The 23,067-nt window shown below is 41.1% G+C and overlaps 1 protein-coding gene across 2 annotated transcripts in view; it reads right to left on the bottom strand.

The window, feature by feature from the left end:
- LOC141259322 (probable cation-transporting ATPase 13A4) overlaps positions 1-23,067 on the bottom strand; it is a 153,296-nt gene that overhangs the window by 93,584 nt on the left and 36,645 nt on the right. For both annotated transcript variants that reach the window (XM_073675079.1, XM_073675080.1), the window contains exons 2-9: positions 22,870-23,043; positions 17,929-18,063; positions 13,886-13,956; positions 13,628-13,708; positions 13,421-13,490; positions 12,055-12,189; positions 4,735-4,807; positions 3,011-3,142 (exon numbers count right to left, since the gene is read on the bottom strand). In XM_073675079.1, the coding sequence (XP_073531180.1) occupies positions 3,011-3,142; positions 4,735-4,807; positions 12,055-12,189; positions 13,421-13,490; positions 13,628-13,708; positions 13,886-13,956; positions 17,929-18,063; positions 22,870-23,043 (871 nt within the window). The remainder of the gene's footprint in view (positions 1-3,010; positions 3,143-4,734; positions 4,808-12,054; positions 12,190-13,420; positions 13,491-13,627; positions 13,709-13,885; positions 13,957-17,928; positions 18,064-22,869; positions 23,044-23,067) is intronic.

Genomic DNA, 23,067 nt, shown 5'->3' with positions numbered 1-23,067 from the left:
AATGTCCTTTATTATACTATTCATTATGCCTATTCTCCCTTCTACTCAATTCACCGCTCACCTTTCCATCCCCTTCTCTCCTTCTCATCACCCATCTGATCCTCGCATCATCTTCAGTTCATTGAGCTGAAATTCCAGGATCTTGCACACTGAACCAGGATTTTGTATGATGCGCAGAGCAGTAGTCATGTCTGAAAGGCTGCTGTTCTCAAACACCCTGGAACCCCACAAATAAACTGTGTCCCAGTTCCCATGTGCTCTGGGTGTAGTGCATAACACTCAAGTTTCGGCCAGAGGCCTCCACTTGCTCCATGATCCTCCATCCAGCAACAGCCACACACAAATCAGGGGACACACGCTTCATAACCAACAGTTTAACTTTACTTAGAAGTCCATGTTCAATCAGTGTTACAGCACAGTACATTTCCATGTTTGCACATTCTGCCTGACCTATCCCTTCAGTTTATGGCTCACGTGGCCCCTGGAATATTCTACAGCTCTCATGAGTCCCGTCCCAATTCCTTCCCATGTCTCCAGTTCTGGCTTCCTCTTGTGGGAAGGGAATAAGACACACTTCCCGGTGCCTTGTTCTGGCTGTGGGCCCCCAATTTTGCAGGGATATCAGCAGAAAACAGTGGCCGACGTCCTCATGCTACCCAAAAATATCTGTACTCTGTACTCTGCTATCAATTCTTCTATCTAATCTCACACACACCATATAAATGACGCGCACCCTGGGCCTGTGCTGTGCAGGGGGATACCCGGAGCCGGATCACTGGGGGTTGTAGTTCTCCGTGGCGGCGACCCGGTCCGTGCCCAGGGCAGTCAAACCAGTGGCAGTCTTAGGTAATAGCAAATGTCCAACTACGCCACCCGTGGATTGCGGTCAGTGGGGACTGCCGCTGCGCTGCAGACCACTGAGGCTGATGTTGTATGCGCAGCCAAGTATGGGAAAACTCCCCACGGGAGAAGCATTGCCTCAGGGCAGCTAATGTGGATGATGGGAGTGATGGTGTGAGCGTCCCAGTACTAATGGTGCTGGTGCGGCGATGAAACACAGAGACTTGTAATTGCAGTTTCCAAAGCTTTATTCACGGTTGTTATTCTGGTCACTTGTGCACATGAGGGACCGCCTGAGCCGTGCTGCGTTCACCAGGCAAGGGACTCGACCAACTCCCAGGCAATTCCAGAGCGTGGCACAGGGCTCCCTTCCTTTCCTTTCTCTGGCCGTCCCCACCAGTGACCCACCTTTGTCCAGCTCCCTCGGGCCTTCTCTGGGCACGCTGATCTCTGCGTCCCTGACCCTATATGGTATGCCTTCCTGGTGGATGTAGTGAGGGGTCGCACCAAGATGTGGTAACAACCTCCGGTCTTTGGCTGAGGAATCTGTTGCCTCCACCAATTTGGGTTCCAGTACCCTGTTCTGCCAACCCTTCACCCTGTATCTCCTGGGCATGTGGGGTTCCTTCTGTCCTCGTGTCTCTGGGCCTTTCTCGGTGTTCCTTGCTTCCTTTCTCCTCTGTTCCAGTTCCTTTCTTACTTTTCTTTCCGTTCCTTCCCCTCTCTCTTTCTGCTGTTTCTGGCCTCCACTCCAGGCCTGCCTCTGGAGCTGGGCCCAGACTGAGCCACAGCTCCCTGTCAGCCCTCTCTGGCTGAGCTCCTCTCCTTTTCTCCTCCTGACTGAACTGGCTCTTGTCCCAAGATGGTGCCCACCTTATATACCTCACTCTAACACCCGAGCCCAGGTGACTAGCAACCAATGGGCTCCTACCTATGCCCAGAGACCCACCCCTATCTGCTCCTACACCACTGGGTGTACTTTCCCCTCCCCACTCCAGTCAGGGACAGATGCTGTCGTGCCTGCACTTCTGTCTAGTGGGAGCACCATTGAGCTGTCCCTCGGAAATGGGGTGTGTGTGGTGCATGCAGCTAACTGAGTCCTGGTCCACACTCCATCCTTACCCGGGAGTGGAATATCACACCTCTGGTTCGAGGTGCAATACCCCTGTAGCAGCCGAGCCCTCGGGGAGCTACATAAACACTCCTCTTTTTATCTAACCTTTTCCCCTCCCATGTTGGGGCTGTTCCTGAACATTTAACTATACTAGCCTGTGCAATTTACTTCCTACTTCCTATATCTAATGTGCCCCCAACCAAATCTTTCCCTTCTATAACTTGATCCCCAAATCCTGTACTAAACCCTTGTCCAATACTTAACTCTAGACTTTCCCTATATGTTACAAATAAAGAACATTATACAATCATCTCATTACAATACATTAACTTTAACTGCGCAAATTAGTGCCTATACATTTTACATTACTCACACAATACAATAAAACCACATTCTACCACGTATTCCCATACAGTTCCTGCAGATGTTGTCTTTAAGAGGAGAGGTGTATGACAGCTCCTGTCTCACCCTTATGACATCTGGCTTTGATAGGGACTAGAAGGGTACTGTGCATGCACAGCTGTGCCATCAAGATGGAGTGCCCTGTTGCACAGAACTCTTGCAGGCACTGATCAAAGCCAGAAGTCTCTGCCCAGTATGAGAGGCCCCGGGATTTCAGCACAAACAGAGATGAGATATGACTGTGACCAGACTGATGATGTGGAGGAGCCGGAGAAGTGACTAAAAGTATTTTTTTTTTAGATTTTCATACCTTTTGATGGTTCAAAAATGGTCTTTCCCAATCCATTTTGCTGAATCTGCACGAAAGCAAATTACAAAAAAACTCGCATTTCGGCAAGTGCAATGTTTTTAAAAAATTTGAGTAGAATTCAATTCCAGTCAAATTTATTTGTTTATCTCTATCTCCAACCTGAATAGCAAGTCATGGCTGGAGAGTTTGTGCTTGTTACAACATGATGCCTGATACATAGCATGTAGAATAGAATTCTAGGCTGGAGCCATAACTTTGAATTGTTTTTTATCTCCATTGTCCTTTGTTTTATATGTGGTGTATACAGCAAACAGGAAATCATCTGTCCTTGTAGAATTTTTTACCTGTTAGCATTCCTTCATTAACAACGCAGCTTCCTGTAATTAATATGGAATCGCAGGGTAAATAGAATTTCTTTCCTGTTAAAACAATGACATCTCCAGGTACCAAATCTTGAGATTCTACTTCTTGTATATCTGAAGAAAAATGTAATTACTATCATTACTTCCACGGCATAAATTGTGCCATTGGTACAAAATAATATCTAAATATTATTAGGATACAATAGTAAAGCATATTTTTGAGCTAGAAATAACAGAGGTTTTCTGGTTTTATATTAATGAAGCTTAATCACTGTTAAAAGCTTCAACACTTAATTTTTTATGTCACATGCATTCTCTAATAAACAATATCAAAATTAATAGTTATCACCCCTCTGCGGCGCCAGCACTGCCTCACCACTGCTGCCTTGGTCTTTACTGACAGCTATGGTCGTGACAGCACGACTACAGCATGTTACCTCTGTAGCCAATCACTTGACTCGAGTTTCATGCTGCAAAAAGACAATTGAGCCCACTGATTGGCAGCAGCGGTCCCTTTTGTAGGTGTGGCAGGGGAGAGGTAGCGCTAGAGCAGCAGGGGGTAAGGAAGACTTTTTTTTATTCTGTAATGCAAGCATGGTATAAAAAAATAAATAGAAGTGGAAATTCCATTAATTCACAGCTAGCTACTATCCCACAGCATTGAATCAAAATGTTTTAAAAAGTTTAATGACTTCATTTTTGCACAGTTTAAACTTTATTATCCTAAATTCATTAAGTCACATTTAAATTTAAGTTTATCAAGTTCGTTTTGAAAGCAGGAACATCTTTTCTTGTGCAACTATTACATGTGGAGTAACAGTTCTCATACATCCATTCATGTATTAATATGTTATTATATTTAAACAATACGGGGGATAAAAAGAATAAGAGGATAAAAAGTCTATTACTAAGTAAAAGTGCCTTTTCTCCACACACAAAAAAATCCTATACATGTAAATGATTTAGTTCTTCAAATGAGAAGTCTCAGCAACTTCACAATGAACTACATGTTAGCAGACCTTTTACCTCTTATTGGCTTGGCTTCCGAGCCTGAATTCCTCTCAGAATTGTTGAGATTTCTGGACACTTTTTCAGCTGGCTAACACTTTTGTGTTCAGAAGTACTATTTACCTTGGGCATAGTCACTGGTAAGTGTGGCCCTAGCCTTCATAAAGTACTTCACATTTAAAGAGAACCTGTCATCAAGATTTTATACCCCAAACTAATGGTTTAAAGTTCAAACTGTATGTTAATGAGTTACAAGTGCAGTGGGTGGACATTGCACTTACTGCCCTCCTGCTTCTGTGCCAATTCCCTGTCCTCTGCTTGCCTCCTGTCTCTAATTGACAGGTTACTGAAAAATAAGTCACCTGACAGTCAGAGACAAAAGGTAAGCCGTAAGCAGAGATTTGGCAGAAGTAGGAGAGCAGTAAGTGCAGTGTCCACCCACTGCTCTTGTAACTCATTAGCATACAATTCCAACAATACATTGCACTAAAACAGCAAAAAGGATTTCCACAAGAATGCTAAGGATTTACTTAACAATAAAGCACCTACATACATGCCATTAGTATGGGGTATAACATACTGATGAAAGTGCTCTGTAAAGCTTGTACAGAAAAAAATCAACATTTAACATGAATAAAATGAGTTTCAATTTTATTTGCTTAGCGAAATGTCGAAAATCAGGTGTTTACATCACTCACCTCCATTTTTGGTAAGTATAGTAACCTTCATACTGTTATGAGTTGAGACCATCTTGTGCAGTTTAACAGATTGCTAATAAAAAATATTTTGATAAAATTAGTGACAGCATACACACAGATTATACATATACACTTCTAAATAGAGATGAGCGGATTGACCTCCAGACGATTAAGTTTGAGTTAAATTTCTGAAAATTTGCGTTTTCACATGAATTCAAACAAATTGAGACTCGATTTGAGGGTCGCAAAAAACACCCTGCCTGTCACCATTTCCCAAACTACTACAGCATCAGAGAGTGGGCTAACATCATTTTGTGTTATCACATGGGCCTCCCCATAATGCTCTGAAGCTAGTACATTTCACGGATTATAATACTTTGTACAATGGTGGTCAATACCTGGGCCATTACAGATCAGCGGTTTCCCGAGGAGCATAGATTTTACGGCGGTGTCGTTTTTCAACTCCTGAGTCACTGGGTAAATCTTTCCTTTAGGGTGTAAAATCATATGGTCAGTAGGATCCTCTTTCTCTCTCCTGTAAAGTACAAGCTCTTATGATCAGCAGGGTTCTCTCTCCTGTAGAATGTAAGCTCTTTTGGTCAGTGGGGTTCTTTCTCCCTTCGCCCCTATATGTATTTTCTTAGCAATTACAATTATTCGAGTACTGTGATCTGTGCAAATTATTTGCCACAGACCAAATTTTTGGGGGAAAATTCGGCAAAGTTGGAGAGTTTGAAATTCAAAAGATCCATTCATTTCTACTCCTCAACATTGAAATTGCAACACCAAGAAGGAAAAATTGTGGAATTATAGAAATTGCAGGATCAATAGACATGTTAATGATATGTAAATGATGAAAAATGGAAACAAACTGTTAAAGATATCTCCATTTATTCAGCATAAAACATGAGCACTAACCACAGAAAGGCACACACTTACATGCCTTGGCATGTTGTCAATGAGGTTATAAATGGTTGTCTGAGGAATGTTCTGCTACAATAAATTCAAAGAGAGAACTGAATTCATCAAGATCCGGTGCTGGCAGCTCCTTTTGTAATTTCTGATGTCTCAAATGTTCCCTATGGCTCGTAGCTAGTGTTGAGCGATACCTTCCGATATCAGGAAATATCGTATCGGATTGGATCGGACCGATACTCAAAAAGTATCGGATATCGCCGATTCCGATACCGGAAACCAATGCAAGTCAATGGGACAGAAATATCGGAATGAAAATAAACCCTTTCTTTCCTTGTAGGTTAATTCTACATGAAGTAAAACAACTAAGAATAATGTAGAATGTATTATGCGAAAAGCCGGCAATTCATCAGCGCATACACCGGTACCCGACAATTTACAACAGAAAGAATAGAGCTTCACACATAGATTAGATAGATAGAAACATGTCAGTCACATATATATGAAGTACAGTGACAGTGATGCTTAATGTACTTGTCATTTAGTGCAAAGGATTTATTAAAAAAAATAATAGTGTTTTCATGCACAGTCTCTTTAAAAAAGCCGGCCGGCAATTCAGCAGCGGTACCCGACAATTTATAACAGACAGAATAGAGCTTCACACATAGATTAGATAAATAGAAACATGTCAGTCACATATATATGAAGTACAGTGACAGTGTTGCTTACTGTACTTGTCATTTAGTGTAAAGGATTTATTTAAAAAAATAATAGTGTTTTAATGCACCGTCTCTTTAAGAAAGCCGGCCGGCAATTCAGCATCTGTACCCGACAATTTAGAATAGAAGGAATAGAGAATCATACATAGATTAGATAGATAGAAACATGTCAGTCACATATATATGAAGTACAGTGACAGTGTTGCTTACTGTACTTGTCATTTAGTGTTAAAATAAAGGATTTATTTAAAAAAAAAATTGGCGTGGGGTTCCCCTTAATTTTAGTCTCTAGCGGAGGTTAAGCAGACGGCTGGGGCAGATGTTTGAAGCCTGGGAAGGGGGTAATACCCACGGAGCTTCCCAGGCTGCTAATATCAGCCCCCAGCGGAATACTTAGCCTTTACTAGCTATTAAAATGGGGGACCCCACCAAAAAAATGACGTGGGGTTCCCCCTAATTTAATAGCTAGCAAAGGCTAGGCAGACAGCTGGGGGCTGATATTAATAGCCCAGGAAGGGTGCCATGAATATTGGCCCCCTCCCAGGCTAGAAACACCAGCCGTCAGCCGCCCCAGAAATGGCGCATCCATAGGATGCGCCAATTCTGGCACTTAGCCTCCCTCTTCCCACTACCCTGTAGCGGTGGCAGTGGGGTAATAGGGCTGGGGTTGATGTCAGCTTATAATACCAGCTGACATCAAGCCCAGGTTAGTAATGGAGAGGCGTCTATAAGACTCCCCCATTACTAACCCCATAGTCAAAGTTAAAAAAAAAAACAAACACCCAGAATAAAGTCCTTTAATTGAAATAAACACACAATTCTTTATTGTTCAAAATTAAGCTATACTTACCATCACGCCCATTCCAGCTGAAGCCAACGATCTCCTGCAATAAAAGAAAAATAATAAAGCAACCTCATCCTTACCTTTCCATGGTTCCCACGATGGCTCCAGCTCTGCTACATCGAGATGACAGGCTGGACCGCAGGAGAAAGCTGCCATCCAGCCTGTCATCCCGCAGACACTGAGAAGTGCAGGCATGCTTGCGCTCCTCAGTGTCTCTCTGTGACGTCATCCAGATGAGCCGAGTTCATGTCCAATGAACTCAGCTCACCTCATGCACGTCACTGACAGCGTGGGAAAATTCTCACGCTGAAGCGCTGAGTGCAGGAGAATTTTCCCACGCTGTCAGTGACGTGCATGAGGTGACATCATGTCCAATGAACTCAGCTCACCTCATGCACGTCACTGACAGCGTGGGAGAATTCTCACGCTGAAGCGCTGAGTGCAGGAGAATTTTCCCACGCTGTCAGTGACGTGCATGAGGTGAGCCGAGTTCATTGGACATGACCTCACCTCATGCACGTCACTGACAGCGTGGGAAAATTCTCCTGCACTCAGCGCTTCAGCGTGAGAATTCTCCCACGCTGTCAGTGACGTGCATGAGGTGAGCTGAGTTCATTGGACATGAACTCGGCTCATCTGGATGACGTCACAGAGAGACACTGAGGAGCGCAAGCATGACTGCGCTTCTCAGTGTCTGCGGGATGACAGGCTGGATGGCAGCGTTCTGCTGCGGTCCAGCCTGTCATCTCGATGTAGCAGAGCTGAAGCTGTCATGGGATCCATGGGAAGGTAAGGATGAGGTTGATTTATTATTTTTCTTTTATTGCAGGAGATCGTTGGCTTCAGCTGGAATGGGCGTGATGGTAGGTATGGTTTAATTTAGAACAATAAAGAATTGTGTGTTTATTTCAATTAAAGGACTTTATTCTGGGTGTTGTGTTTTTTTTAAATACTTTACTAGAAATTCATGGTGGTCATGTCTAATATTGGCGTGACCCCATGAATTTCGGGCTTAGGGCCAGCTGATTATGCCAAGCTGGCCTTAACCCCTTTATTACCCAGTGAGCCACCGCACCAGGGCCCTGGATGAGTTAGGTACAGCGCCAGAAGATGGCGCTTCTATGAACGCGCCATTTTCCGGGGCGGCTGCGGACTGCAATTTGCAGCGGGTGGGGCCCAGAAAGCTTGGGCCTCCCTGCGCTGCAGATTCCAGCCCCCAGCTGCCTAGTTGTACCTGGCTGGACACAAAAATAGGGCGAAGTTCCACGTATTTTTTTTTTTTAATTATTTCATGAAATTCATGAAATAATTAAGAAAAAAAGGGCTTCCCTATATTGTTGTGTCCGGCCAGGTACAAATAGGCAGCTGGTGGTTGGGGGCAGTCCGTTCCTGCCTGCTGTACCTGGCTGGACACAAATATAGTGCGAAGCCCCACGTCAATTTTTTTTTAATTATTTCATGAATTTCCTGAAATAATTAAAAAAAAATTGCCCTGGGGCTTCGCACTATATTTGTTTCCAGCCAGGTACAGCAGGCAGGAACGGGCTGCCCCCAACCACCAGCTTCCTATTTGTACCTGGCCGGACACAACAATATCGGGAAGCCCTTTTTTAAAAAAAATATTTCATGAAATAATTTAAAAAAAAAATACGTGGGGCTTCTCCCTATTTTTGTGTCCAGCCAGGTACAACTAGGCAGCTGGGGGATGGAATCTGCAGCGCAGGGAGACCCAAGCTTTCTGGGCCTCCCCCCCCACTGCAAATTGCAGTCCGCAGCCACCCCAGAAAATGGCGCGTTCATAGAAGCTGGATGCTGTACCTGGCTGGCATACAAAAATATGGCAAAGCCCACGTCAAAATTTTTGGTAAAAATTAATTAAGAAATAAATAATAATTTAGGGACTGCATCTTTATTAACTCCTCAAATGTCATTTAGTGTTAAAATAAAGGATTTATTTAAAAAAAAAATTGGCGTGGGATGCCCCATAATTTTAGTCTCCAGCGGAGGTTAAGCAGACGGCTGGGGCAGATGTTTGAAGCCTAGCCTTTACTAGCTATTAAAATGGGGGACCCCCCCAAAAAAATGACGTGGGGTCCCCCCTATTTTAATAGCTAGCAAAGGCTAGGCAGACAGCTGGGGGCTGATATTAATAGCCCAGGAAGGGTGCCATGAATATTGGCCCCCTCCCAGGCTAGAAACACCAGCCGTCAGCCGCCCCAGAAATGGCGCATCCATAGGATGCGCCAACTCTGGCACTTAGCCTCGCTCTTCCACGCTGCCCTGGTGCGGTGGCAGGGGCTAATGGGGCTGGGGTTCATGTCAGCGCCAGCTGCCATGAAGCCCAGGTTAGTAATGATGGGCGTCTATAAGACACCCCCATTACTAACCTACAAAGTGTTAAAAAGAAAACACACACTACACCCAGAAAAAAATAATTTATTTGAAATAAAACACACCATTTTATTTAATTCTTAGTTTACTAAAAAAAAATAGTTACCTGTCCACGTTCCTGCGCTGATCTCCCATGCACAGCTGTCACATCTGGAGATGGTGACAGCTGTGCATGGCTGCTGTAAGCTCACACTGCCGGGTACACGTCCGCTCCCGGCAGCGGGAGCCACTGACTGAGGTCACCGGAGTGCATTCAGGCAGCGCAGCTCCGGAGACCTCCTTTACGGCACTGCTGTACCGTGGGAATTTCTCACGATACAGCAGGGCCGTAAAGGAGCTGACCGGAGCAGCGCTGCCTGAACTCCAGTGAACCCGCTTATGCAATGATGGGGCTGCTTTACGGCCCCATCATTCTAGCGGCGGCAGCGGTTCAGAGCGGTCACATTCTTTGTGGCTGCTCTGAACTGGAGATCATCGTGGGACACTCGTGGACTACTACGGAGGGGTAAGGATAAGGTTGTGGTTTATTATTTTATATTTTATTACAGGAGATCGATGGCTTCGGGGAATTAGGTGTCTAGGTGAGTATAGGTGTAGTTTTTTATTTTTTACTTTATTTTAGGTGGCGATCGGCGGGGACAGGTAATGTATAAACTAATTTATTGTAGGTAACCACTGGCCACCAATGACATGGATTTAAAATTTGTTGGGGACACAGTAGGGCAATTTATATAGCAGGATCAGGCTGATGGGAACTACTGCTCCCATCGAGCTGATCCTGCTGGCACGATTGGACGGGGGACAGACATAGGCCGATGGGAGTAGTAGTGTCACATCGGCCTATGTCTGCCTGCACGCACACACCCGCAGACATCGCACAGACACCGCGCACACCTGCACACATCGCACAGACACCGCGCACACACCGCACACATCGCACAGACATCGCACAGACACCCCGCACACACTCGCAGACACCGCACAGACACCGCACACACCCGCACAGACTCCCACACACACCAATCATGACCGGTCTGGGAGGTGAGGCTGACCTGTGCGGCCGTGGGAAAGTTCATGTGAGTTCATGCAATGCAGTGAAGCATGAACTCACATGAACCCTCTAAGGGCACCGCGGCGACTTCAAATGAACAGCTGATCGGCATCACCTGATACCTCAGCTGTTCATTTGAAATAACCGGCGGGAAAGCGCAGCACAGAACGGGAAAGCCGGCGGTGAAGTCTTTTCACTGCCGGCTTCCCCGCCCGGGTTCTTCGCTCCCCGCTCCTTGGTGCTGCGCTCCCCGCCCGGTCCTAACTTACGATCGGGATGGGAGGTGGCGAGGGGAGCGGAGGATCGGGGTGGGAGGCTGCGGGGAAGCAGTATGGGGCTGTGTGATTGTTTAAAAGCCGGCGGCTTTTTACCGCCCGTCGGCTTTTAAACAATCAGGAGAATTCTCCCACACTGGGATGGCATTCTGATGACAGGCTGGATCTCAGCTGAGCGCTGCCATCCAGCTTGTCATCCTTCAGAGACACTGCAGAGTGCAGGCATTATGGGAACTTCCGATTCCGGTATTCGATATTGTAAAAGTATCGGAATTAAGTATCGGAATTCCGATACCGCGAATATCGGCCGATACCCGATATTTCAGTATCGGAATGCTCAACACTACTCGTAGCACATTTAGGCCATGCAGACTGCTCATTGTAGTAGAGGTATAACCGGACCTGGCAAGGTGTTGAAAATGGCTCCTGAAACACTTTGAAGAAATGGACGTACCACTGTTTCCACAACCAAATCAAAGTAATGCCAAGCTGTTAGCGTACCTGGTGTAACATGGCAGCTGGACAAGTCATGGATTTAGTATATGTGTCCAAAGGTGACTTGCCTCGGTGATGTAAGAGAGAAGACTACAGCACTGATAGAGCTGTGAATTATATTTAATGGGCCTGGATTCTGGGTCTGGTCTCTAGGAGCAGGTGTCTTGCTCTGGAACCTACTGTAGCCTATAAGTGGTGGCATGAGGTCTGTGGAACATCTGTAGCTGGACAGCTGGCTTATAGCCCAATGTTATGCAAATGCCTTTTGATGGTTTGTACAGACACTGACCTGACACAATGTGTAAAATGGTGATGACCGTTTTTGAGAGTTTTCTGCAAATCGAAACACACATTGTTCATATTCGATCTGACATGCAGATTTCAGAAAATTTTACTCAAACTTGATTTCTGTCGACTTGATTCCATAATCTCTACTTGCATTTAAAGTTCATATACTCCGCATATACCTTGGTGCATACAGAGTTCTACTGTATTCTTTGGTCTGTAAATAATAAAATCATATCATTTCACATTTGCATCACTCATTTTAGGCGGTGCTGGTTAATATAAATAAAATTTGTTGTGTTTATATATTTATTATATTGCATGTTGACGACTAGGTTCACTTACCATCCTCATATTGTATATTGTGGCAGCAATGGAAAGCACGGTTATCACAACAAGAACTGCAGAAAACTCAATGTAGCCAGTAGCAAACCACATACTCAAAGAGAAAGCTTGAAAAATGTAATATGGATTTAAAACCTATACAAAATAAAGGGAATAAGAATTATTGTAAAATAGTTACCTTACATTGTAATAATGCACAGCTTTACTGCATACCGGGAAAAGGCTGCAATAACCCATACACAGTATTGAATAACAGCACTGCTGTGAAACATACTTCATGGTCAATAACAAATCTAAGCTCTTAAAACTTGTTTTTGTCAAAAGTAGAGAACGAAAGTATGACATCAATATGATTAAAATATTATATCTGGGCAATGTACAACTAGCAATTATCTGCTATTCCTATGAAGTGAAGCACTTCCTTTTCAGGTGTCAATGATCTAACACTATCTTGCAGGTCTGTTGTGAAATGGGCAATTTATAGTGACACACAAAAGGTGGTGAAATGCTTTTTTAACAAGCAAATTAATTATGAAATAGGCTCCAGGGTCACAAGAAGGGCTAACAGAAGCAAAGAAACACCCAGCAAGCCTTACTTTGTGCTAAGTGTGTGCAGCCTCCTTATTGCAAAATTTCAGAGTAAATTAAGGGCAGTCTGATTTTTTTTTAACACAAATCTTATAGATACTGCTGAGATCTATATATGGGTATTGCCTTAATCTGGCTGATATAAAGAGTGGTGATAACACTTATAGGACAGCAAATGGAAATTTCAATACCAAACATATTTCAAGGGGTCATGCAGTGAATAAAAATGTTTTTGCAAACTACTTTTTGGGCTATAAAATATCAAAAAGAAGTTATACTACCCTGAGTGAACACTGCAGCCAATCACTGACTGTAGTGAATCACCACTGTGGCCAGTGATTGGCAGCAGTTGTCATATGGGACAAGAGGTCATCATAGGAGACCAAGTTTTACATAGAATGGTAGAGAACTAAGCAAGGGAACAGATACAAAAATGAAGAGTATAGTTATTGATTTGATTATATTTAAAACTTTTGCAAAAAGTGTTTTCTTGGGGAGTTGCAATGTTTTGAGAAATTCACAACAAATCAGCAAATTGATCTACAACATAAATGAACATGCTGAGGATTTAAAATATGCTTTGCAAGTAAATTTTCATGATTATTTTTTCTGCAGCAAGTACATGAAATAAAAAAACAAACATCCTTTTACCTTGTATTATAATAGGCTACTTATTTTCTGCCTCAAATATTTGGATGAAAAAATCCATGGCATTTATGTCCCATTCTTTAAAATGTGAAAAACAGTAATTAGGAGAAAAGAGATCTAAATCCCCCACCTCTTTGAAAAGCAGCTTCCATATGGGTGTAACTTCTACCTCAAGTGTGTTCAATCCGCATACTTGTTTTCTGTATTTTAAAATGAATTATAGCGACATATTGACATATTAGTAAATCTTGGATAACAAAATAGCAACTATCTAATATAAAATGTTGTAAGCAATAAAATCTATAGATTTACATTTCTATGTGATGTCTACACATACCGCATTTCTTGCTCTTCTTGAGTAAAACCAGAGCCAAATTTTGTTTGTATATCTGAACAAGAATATTCATCTTCTAGAATCCTAAAAAAAAAAAAAAGGAAATTTATTCTCAAATTTAATAAATAAAAATCAGGGCAACAATAAATGCAGCAATGTCTATATTTTTAAAATAGGAACAGATATTCAATATAGACATACATATTTTACACACACGTATGTTTATAGAATATATATATGATATATATTTCTTAGACTTACCCAATTTTTTGAAAATTTCCTTCTAATGTGTTCCAAACATATCTAATTTTCTGTACTCTTAAACATCGCACCTAAAAAAAAAAAAAAAAAGTTAATGTAAAATATAGATTATAGCTCAAATTTTGTGTTTTTTCTTTGTATTCTGTGCAAACCTGGGTGTAGCCTCCCTTCCTAGAGCTGGATAATACATTTAAAGCTTCCCAAGGCTGGTGTTCACAGTTTGGGACTCAGTCCTTTGTCTGCCCTTATTCACACAATGAGGTCAACATGGTAAGGTTTTTAATATTAGACAGTGTAGGGCCGTCCCAAACGGGTTCACCATGTCGATGGTGGGATGGTTTATATACTGTTTTTGATCAAAAACAGTGTTACTAAGAACCCTATTTTATTTAAATGCACTAGCTTTTTATTTATTTACAGCAGGGTTTTTGTTCATTTTGCTTCTTGTAGGTATATCTAATTTTCTGTCCTCTTAAACATCGCACCTAAAAAAAAAAAAGAGTTAATGTAAAATATAGATTGTGAACTGTTAATTAGACTAGAAGCTATGGGTTCTTGCACTGCTTCTTATACTGACACAGCACCAGAGCACCCTCTGTGCACCTCCAAGCTGATTTACAAATGATTTCTACAGTATATTTCTGATGACTGTCACATCAAGTCTCTATTAAAAAAAAAAGGTATAATTTTATTGCCGTGCAAGCCCTGATACAGCCATACCTCTACTTCTATATATAAATTTTTTTCTAACAGGTTGACATCAACATCATAGCATGGCATATTATTCTAATATGTAAACAGTAGAGTAAAGGTTGCACCCATGGAGAACCACCAGTGCCGGCTCTATTTCCAGCTGGATGGGTGTTCTCCATGTTACCTACACAAGCCTCCAGGCTTTCAGAAGCCAGCAGTTGGTGCAGTGAGATTACTGCATTGCACCAAATGCTTACATCAGATTTGGGGGGAGGAAGAGGATGCTTCTTTTTGTGGGAGCAGAGATAAGTGAGAAGAATCTTTTTCTTTATGTCTATACAAAGAATGACAGGAAGTGGTTTATTAATACTATACAAGAGCCAGGATGAGGGGACATTATTACAGTATTGGGGCCAAAATTGGGGACATTACTAGTGTATAGGGCCAATTGGTGGGCAATATTGCTGTATGGGGCCAATTGGGAAACATTATTACTATATGAGGCCAATTGACCAGATATTAGTACTATATAGCTCCAATCTGGGATATTATTACTATATGGAGCCAATTGAAAGACATTATTACTGTATGGGGTCAATTGGAGCAAATTATTATTGTATAGGCACAATAGGGGGACATTATGAGGCCAATTGAGGAACACTATTTTAACACATGGGCCAGAATGGATAAGATTATTACTCTACAATGGGGGTCATTGATCATATTACCCATTGTGATCCGAACAATATTTTGGGATGTTCCAATTGTATGGAGTCATAATAAACCTACAAAAAAGACCTCTTCCGTGCAGAAATAGTTAAAAGGTAAATCTTTATTCATAATCACAGAGATTATAAAAACAAGTAAAAAAGAGATATATACTGCAGAATGAAACAGCTGGTATCCAAAATCTGTGTATGTCACATGTATAAAACAGATATAAAGTATTAGTACATACATATGCTCACTTATATGCAGAGAAATATATGTTCCCTTACTGAATAAACACAGATAGATATGGGATAAAATTAAATAAATAATAGCACATATATTATAATATTGTTAAATCTGCTTCACAGGGGGTATCACCCTTGGAGTGGCCATATAACAAAATAGTCAAAATATAACAGCCATGTTGCTGAATTATTTAATCCATTTCCAAAGTAGTCTGCCTCAGACAGTCAGTATAACAGTAAAGTGCAAGTGCATAAGCCATTGCTCTCACAGGCAGACATAAAGTACTCCTGAAACAGATACATGTAATGCATATGAAAAAAGTGTACACTATAGTTACCAGACATAGCCCTCTAACGTACGTTTCTCCTGTATTGCTTCCTCAGAAAGGGCACCCTTTGGCCAAATTTGTTTTTTAATTTTACAAGGAATAGTACAAGACAATGGACACCATAATCTGTTACCCACTTTCTTCTGAGCGCACTTATAACCCACATGTGGTCAGAAACCTCTATTTGGACAAACGGTAGGACTCAGACGGAAGGGAGCACCTTTTGAAGTTTGGAACACAAATTTGGCTGAAATAAATTGCATGTGGCATTTCCAGGGGCCCTAAGGTACCCAAACAGCAGAAATCCTGAACAAGCGACCCCATTTTAGAAGCTACACACCTCAGTATTTTATCTAGGGTATGGTGAGCATTTTTAACCCAGGAACCCCAACAAGTGACCCTATTTTGTAAACTAATTCTATAAAGAAGTTTATCTAGCGTTCATTGCATATGTTGAACCTATAGGTGCTTCACAGAACTTTAAAATGTAGACGTGAAAATGAAAATTACAAATTTGGGGCTAAAACTGCATTTTAGAGGAAAAAAAGGTAATTTTCACAATGGAATAGAAGTAAACAGACTCCATAATTTGTTGCGCAATTTCTCCCGAACACAATACTACCTCATATGCGGTCAAAAACTGCTGTTTAGGCACATGGCTTAGCTCAGAAATGTAAGAGCGTTATTTGTTTTTTGGAGTGTAAATTTGTCAGGAATAGATTGTGAATGCCATGTCGTATTTACTGACCCTTTGACATGCTAAAATAGCCAAAACCACCAAAAGGGACCCCATTTTGGAAACGAGACCCCTCAAGGAATTCTGTTTTTCTGCTGGATAAGTTATGTTTTTTATTGGTTACATTTTAGAATACATAACATTTTTTATTGCTTCCAGTATAAAGCTGGATCATATTCTTTTTTTTTTACTCTGAGAGCTTCCGTCAGGGTTTCCATGTAAATCCCACAAAAATGCAATTCCAACGAAACCCCTGATGGAACTACTTACTATAATGAGACAGATGGAAACACTTTGGACTCTGTTTGGCATCTGTTCCTGTGGTATCCATCCTATTAGGCATGCATAGAACTGTGGTTGTCCACATTTGTGAGCTAAAAAGATGACTAAAATAATGTGACATTACCAGAACAGAGACCAAACAGAGTCCAAAGTAACTATCTACCTCATAAGTGTGTGGTTCCCTTGAGGGTTTTGTCTGAATCACAGTTTTTGGGATGTACATGGAAACCCCGATGTAAGCGCTCAGCAGAGAGTGCAGGGTAAATGTGACCTGAGACTTATTCTGATTTTTAGAAGGCAGAATAAACAAATAGACAGCAGCACAAGAATTGTTCTTATTTTTATTTTTGCGCCATTTTCCGTGAGATATTAGTGATAATGTGCCCCATACTGGTCCCCATCCTGGTATAATGTACCCCTTCCTTGGGTAGTGTGCCCCTTCCTGTGCCCCCTTCTGGACCCCTTCCTGGGGTAATAAAGTCCCTTCCTGGGGTAGTGTGTCTCATCCTGGGCCCCTTCCTTGGGGTAATGTGCCCTTCTTGTGGATAATGTGCCTCCTCCTGGTGTTAATCGGCCCCAATCAGCTCCAAAACATGCCGGGGCCAATACCTCAGGGTGTCAGCTGTCATGTACTGCTGTCACCAGTAGTAATTTCACTCACAAAGCGGCGCTAGTTACTTGTTTCCGATCACAGTTTTAAAATGACGATGAAAAAATAAGACCCCTTAACTACCGCCGGTTTAATGCATATTGGCAGTCATTAAGGGGTTAAACACATATGTTTTTATAAGATCTAGAATGCTACAGAGGCTCATGAATCTGACCAACATGCTGGTGGAGGAGAAGCAGGTCTAAATTTTGCAATGAGGTCCATAGGAATCTAGTTACACCTTTGTGTGTGAATGGCATATTCATAATTTCTATTAACATTTACTTACTGCCCAATCTGTCTAACAAATGTTAAACTGTTCCTAGTAAACATCTATTGTGAATAAACTATAGTGTTAATTTTGTACATTTAATGTTATGGTGAACTGAAGAACAAACCTTGCATTCTGGCATGATCAAAGCTTTGTTGATTAGAGATTTCTCATCAGAGGTCACCTCTTCTGATCCTTCATCTGTTATTTTTAAAGGTTTTACCCAAAATACTTTTTTCTTGACATGTTTTTTAAAATCATCCTAAAAAGGAAGACAGTTTGGGTAAAGTCAGTAAATATAGCTTAAAAGGGTATTCAGATATAATGAAAATGTATATAATTGATAAATATTACATAAATTCCTCATGCCTTACAAGAGTTCAGATTTTGTGTCATTCAGTGTCATTCAGTAGATACTTTCATTGTTTACTCTCTAGTATAAAAATTTGTCCTGGTAATATGATGATACAAGTGTGATTAAGGCATTTGAATACCCATCTCTGATACCTATACTGAAACTGGTATCAGTTTCCTGCTTCAGTCAGCAAATAGAAAGCAGACAATTATCCGAATTTGCTACGTTTTTTCTTTTTATGTAATGCAGACAAATTCTGGGCTGTGCAGTGCAGAAAAAGTAAAGAGCTTAAGTAAACCTCATCAAAAGTTGGTGGTACAAAAAAAGTTTTGGTTACTCCCTGTTGGAACAAGGGTTGTTTCTGGGCAAAATGTAAACATCCCTCTTCTGCAAACTATTATGTTGGGTAAGGCCTCCATACACATTAGACAAAAGGTAGGCAGGTGAAAAATCATTCATCTGTCAGACAAATGGTTATTCATTGGTAGTAAAAAAAAAAAAAAAAAAAAAAAAAAAGAAGAAGCATCTCAGACTGCATCAGCCAGGTATTTGACCAAAAATACAGCCAGTGCTTATAATTGACCAAAAAAATGATCCAATATGCCTGATTTTTAAATGATAATGAATGTTTGTTGATCAGCCATCGTCTAAATTAACAATTGTTCATTTCATCTTGGTAACTGAAATCCGTTCATTAAGGTTGAAATCAGCCATTTTGTTTCAATATTAGCCGATGTGATTAAAAACATTAATATTCACAAGGAATGGAGACAGAAAATATATTGGAAATAGGGACTACATTAAGTGAATGCCATATTCCATTTTTCTACAGTTAATGAACAACTATTTCTAGTGTATGCGCATCTTTGATATAGATATATATATATATATATATATATATATACACACATTATATATATATATATATATATATATATATATATATATATATATATATATATATATATATATATATATATATATATATATATATATATATTTTTTTTTTTTTAAAAACAATTGGCTATATTCTCACCTCCACACACAATATTACTAAAGTAGCCAATAGTCACGATTGGTCAACTGTCTAATGTTTATGGGGGCCTCGTAATGTACTTCTGGGAAATTTCAACAGTCAATCCTTTTGTTCACCCCTGAAATAAACATGTACCAGGGCAGTCTGCCAGCAACTCTCTCAAAGAAAACACAGGAACACAAACACTCTGTATGGGAGAGTTGGGAAAGATAGTTGTTCAACCAACAGTTATCTATCATTTGATAAGGCTCCTTAAAGAAGCGCTCCTATCAAAATTTTTATCCTCTTAATATATTGTAGTATATTGCACTGTGTACTTACAATTGCTCATTTTGCCCTCTAGTAAGCCAATCCTTCTTTTTCTATGAGGTCTAAGACATTGAGTGATTAAAAACTGACTAGCTGAATCCTTCTAAGCTTTATGTAGAAAGAGGAAGTCTATTTTCCCTGTATGACTCATGAGTCACTGCAAAAGTCCCTGACAGGGATGAGGAGAGAGCAGCTGTTTCAGGTGTTGAAGAGGTAAATGATAAATGCAGGGCAAAAAATCCCTTCCTTTTTCTACATAAATAAAAGAAAAGATTTAGCTGGGTAGAAAGGCTAAATGAGCAATTGTAAGTACATAGTGCTATATAACATGATAATTGCAATATATAAAGAGGATAAAAACTTTGATGCGAGTGCCTCTTTAAAGAGTTAGACAATGACGCATAGGTAAGCTACCTCCAATGGGTGGCACTAGAGAGCTTTGTTTCTCTTGCAGGAGAACAAATTTGCATACCTTTCTCCCAGAAAATATTGTCTGCCTGAAACATATCTCTATGCCAACTTGGTGGGCTCCAAAGACATACAATACTCCATAGATCTAAACCTCCAATAAAGGCCTTTTATCCAGCCAACCAGTACCCTATTTTGTACTGAAAAGGGAAATTAACTCTTAAATAAGTTTATTAAAGGAAAGGCAGCAGCATTGGCAATTTGAAAGAGGAGGTGCACGCCTCTAAGAATTTGATCAACAGTCACCAACAGTCAACGAATAAGGTGAGTGAGGCAGCTATTAACCCCTGCTACGTTTCACATTGCAGGGGTTAATAAAAGGTTAAATTCACTGGATCTACTGAAGCTCTCCACATATCTATATAACCAAGTTCAAGTGCAGTGTTTGCTTGTATTTGTGGATTTGACTTGGCCTTATGATGCAAAGGCAGACACTCTAATTCACTCTAGGAGGAATTTTTTGGTTGTATGCTAGGTGGCTTATATAGCTATCTGGTCAGGTGATCCCGACCTTCATTATCAAAGTTCCGGCCAGAGTAGTTTGAGAGCCCAAGGTGCAGACATGCTCCAGAGTGCTTTAACTTACTGAGTAAGAGGCCCCTCTTGAGTTACTAGCACATTTGCATGCACTTCCCTTTCATTTTTTGAAGCACACATCCTTATTTCAGGCGTTTGGGCTTAAATGGGGAAGTTTTTAATTTCCCGGTTAACCCCTTTCCGACCTGGTCAGTAATAGTACGCACCAGGTCGGAAACGCCTGTTCAGCGGGAGCTCCGGCGCTGAGCCCGCACTGAACCGAGCACATGTCAGCTGATAAATACAGCTGACATGTGCCCTCAACAGCCGCAGGTGGAATCGCAATCCATCCACGGCTGTTAACCAGTTAAATGCCGCTGTCAATCTCTGACAGCGGCACTTAACTCGCGCTTCCAGGAAGCGCGTCGTTAGCCTCGCCCATCGTTGACCCCATCATGTGATCGCGGGTCACCAATGGGTTGGCATGACAACCCGGGGTCTGCAGCAGACGCCTGTGGTTGTCATGTCTCAATTGCTATGAGCGCCACCTAGTGGTCAGCGCTTATAGCAAGTGAGTATTTCTGCTGCATACAAGCGATCTGATCATCGCCTGTATGCAGTAGAAGCAATCAGACAACTGCTGCGTCACTATTGATGCAAGCAGAAAGTGTAAAAAAATTTTAAAAAGTGTTAAAAATATTAAAAAAATAAAAAATATAAAAGTTTAAATCAACCCCCTTTCGCCCCATTCAAAATAAAATAATTTAAAAAAAAAACACATACACATATTTGGTATCGCCGCGTTCAGAATCGCCCAATCTATCAATATAAAAGAAGAATTAATCTGATCGGTAAACGGTGTAACGAGAAAAAAATTCTAAACGCCAGAATTACGTTTTTTTGGTTGCTGCAACATTGCAATAAAGGGCGATCAAAACATTGGATATACCCAAAAATGGTATCAATAAAAACGACAGCCCGGCGCGGAAAAAATAAGCCCTCACCCAGCCCCAGATCCCGAAAAATAGAGACGCTACGGGTCTCGGAAAATGGTGGGTTTTTTTGTTTGTTTTTTTAGCAAACTTTGGATTTTTTTCACCACTTAAATAAAAAAGAACCTATATATGTTTGGCGTCAACGAACTCATAATGACCTGGAGAATAATGATGGCAGGTCAGTTTTAGCAATCAGTGAATGTGGTAAAAAAGAGGACCCAAAAAACAACTGAGGAATTGCATTTATTTTGCAATTTCACCGCACTTAAATTTTTTTTCCCGTTTTCCAGCACAAGATATGGTAAAACCAATGATGCAGTTTAAAAGTACAACTCGTCCCGCAAAAAATAATCCCTCACATGGCCATATTGACTGAAAATTAAAAAAGTTCTGGCTCTGGGAAGAAGGGGAGCAAAAAATGAAAACACAAAAACGGAAAGACCCAATGTCGTTAAGGGGTTAAAGGTACAGTCAGATTTTAACTGTAAAACCTTGTCACAAGGACCTTTCAGGGTTCAATTCCACTATTGGTTCCCTCATGATTGGCATAGGAAGGAAATGTGTGGCCATCAGGTTATGCTTCTCCCTTAAAACCCCTGGCTCTCCTCCTCTGGTAAGAGAGTCAATTTAGACTAAGCTCCCAGTTTCACTAATGTGGTAGGTCAAATAGATGCTGGGAGCACCCTAACTTCTGCAATGGGAAGCTACTGATCCCTTATTGTTATTGTGGCCTTTTTGAGGGCCCTTCTTTTTAGGCAGTGGACTGTGATAGACCACATCCTTTTTTTGTGTCACTAGACACTATTTTAACCACTTTTTGGTTTTTAAAGAAACAAATTACTATCTATGGATGGGTAGGTGCATGGATGAAAATAATCTACATCATGTAGCAATGGCTTTTTAAAATATCAGACATTGATGTCTAGAGTAGCTCACTCCAATGTATAGAATTAGTGAGCTAGGTTTATTCCCTTTAGGCCACAGCCCCACTATCTGTATTCGGTCAGTATTTTTATTCAGAAGTGGGAGCCAAAAACCAAGTGAGGAACAATCAGAGAAAGGTATAATAGAAACAAGTCACCAATTCTGCATGTATCACTCACTCCTGGTTTTGGCTCCCACTCCTGAGAATAAATACTGACTAAATATGGACCAAATACTGATAGTGGGGCTTTAGAGTTATTTACAAATCGGGAAGCTTTGCCTGGCCTATGACAACTTGTCACAGAAAAAAAACTACCCACTAGACCTCAGGTTGTGTTATTAACAAAGAGACAAAACAAATGGAAAACAGGTTTCATTGTTGGGATACAGTAAACAAAAAACTATTTAAATAAGTAAACAATTTCATTGTCCAAAAAAAACATAATAAAAAGCATAAATACACACCGTGGTTCTCAGTAAAACAACATTAGCTTTCTCAAGGGCACATGGAGCACATTGACACCAGACGTCCCATTCAGGTTTCCAATAAAATAGGAGTAGAAGAAACCCTAAGGAGAAAATGTACCCAATGATGCACAGTGCTTGTCTCCACATCAGTGTTCTGTATCCAAACAGCTCCTGGGAAATTAAAGCAACAATAGG

The sequence above is a fragment of the Phyllobates terribilis genome, unplaced genomic scaffold (assembly GCF_046119375.1).
Source record: "Phyllobates terribilis strain yellow unplaced genomic scaffold, ASM4611937v1 Scaffold_3__8_contigs__length_932513732, whole genome shotgun sequence".
NCBI classification, from domain to species: domain Eukaryota; kingdom Metazoa; phylum Chordata; class Amphibia; order Anura; family Dendrobatidae; genus Phyllobates; species Phyllobates terribilis.
This window is presented reverse-complemented; position numbering and strand designations above follow the sequence as displayed.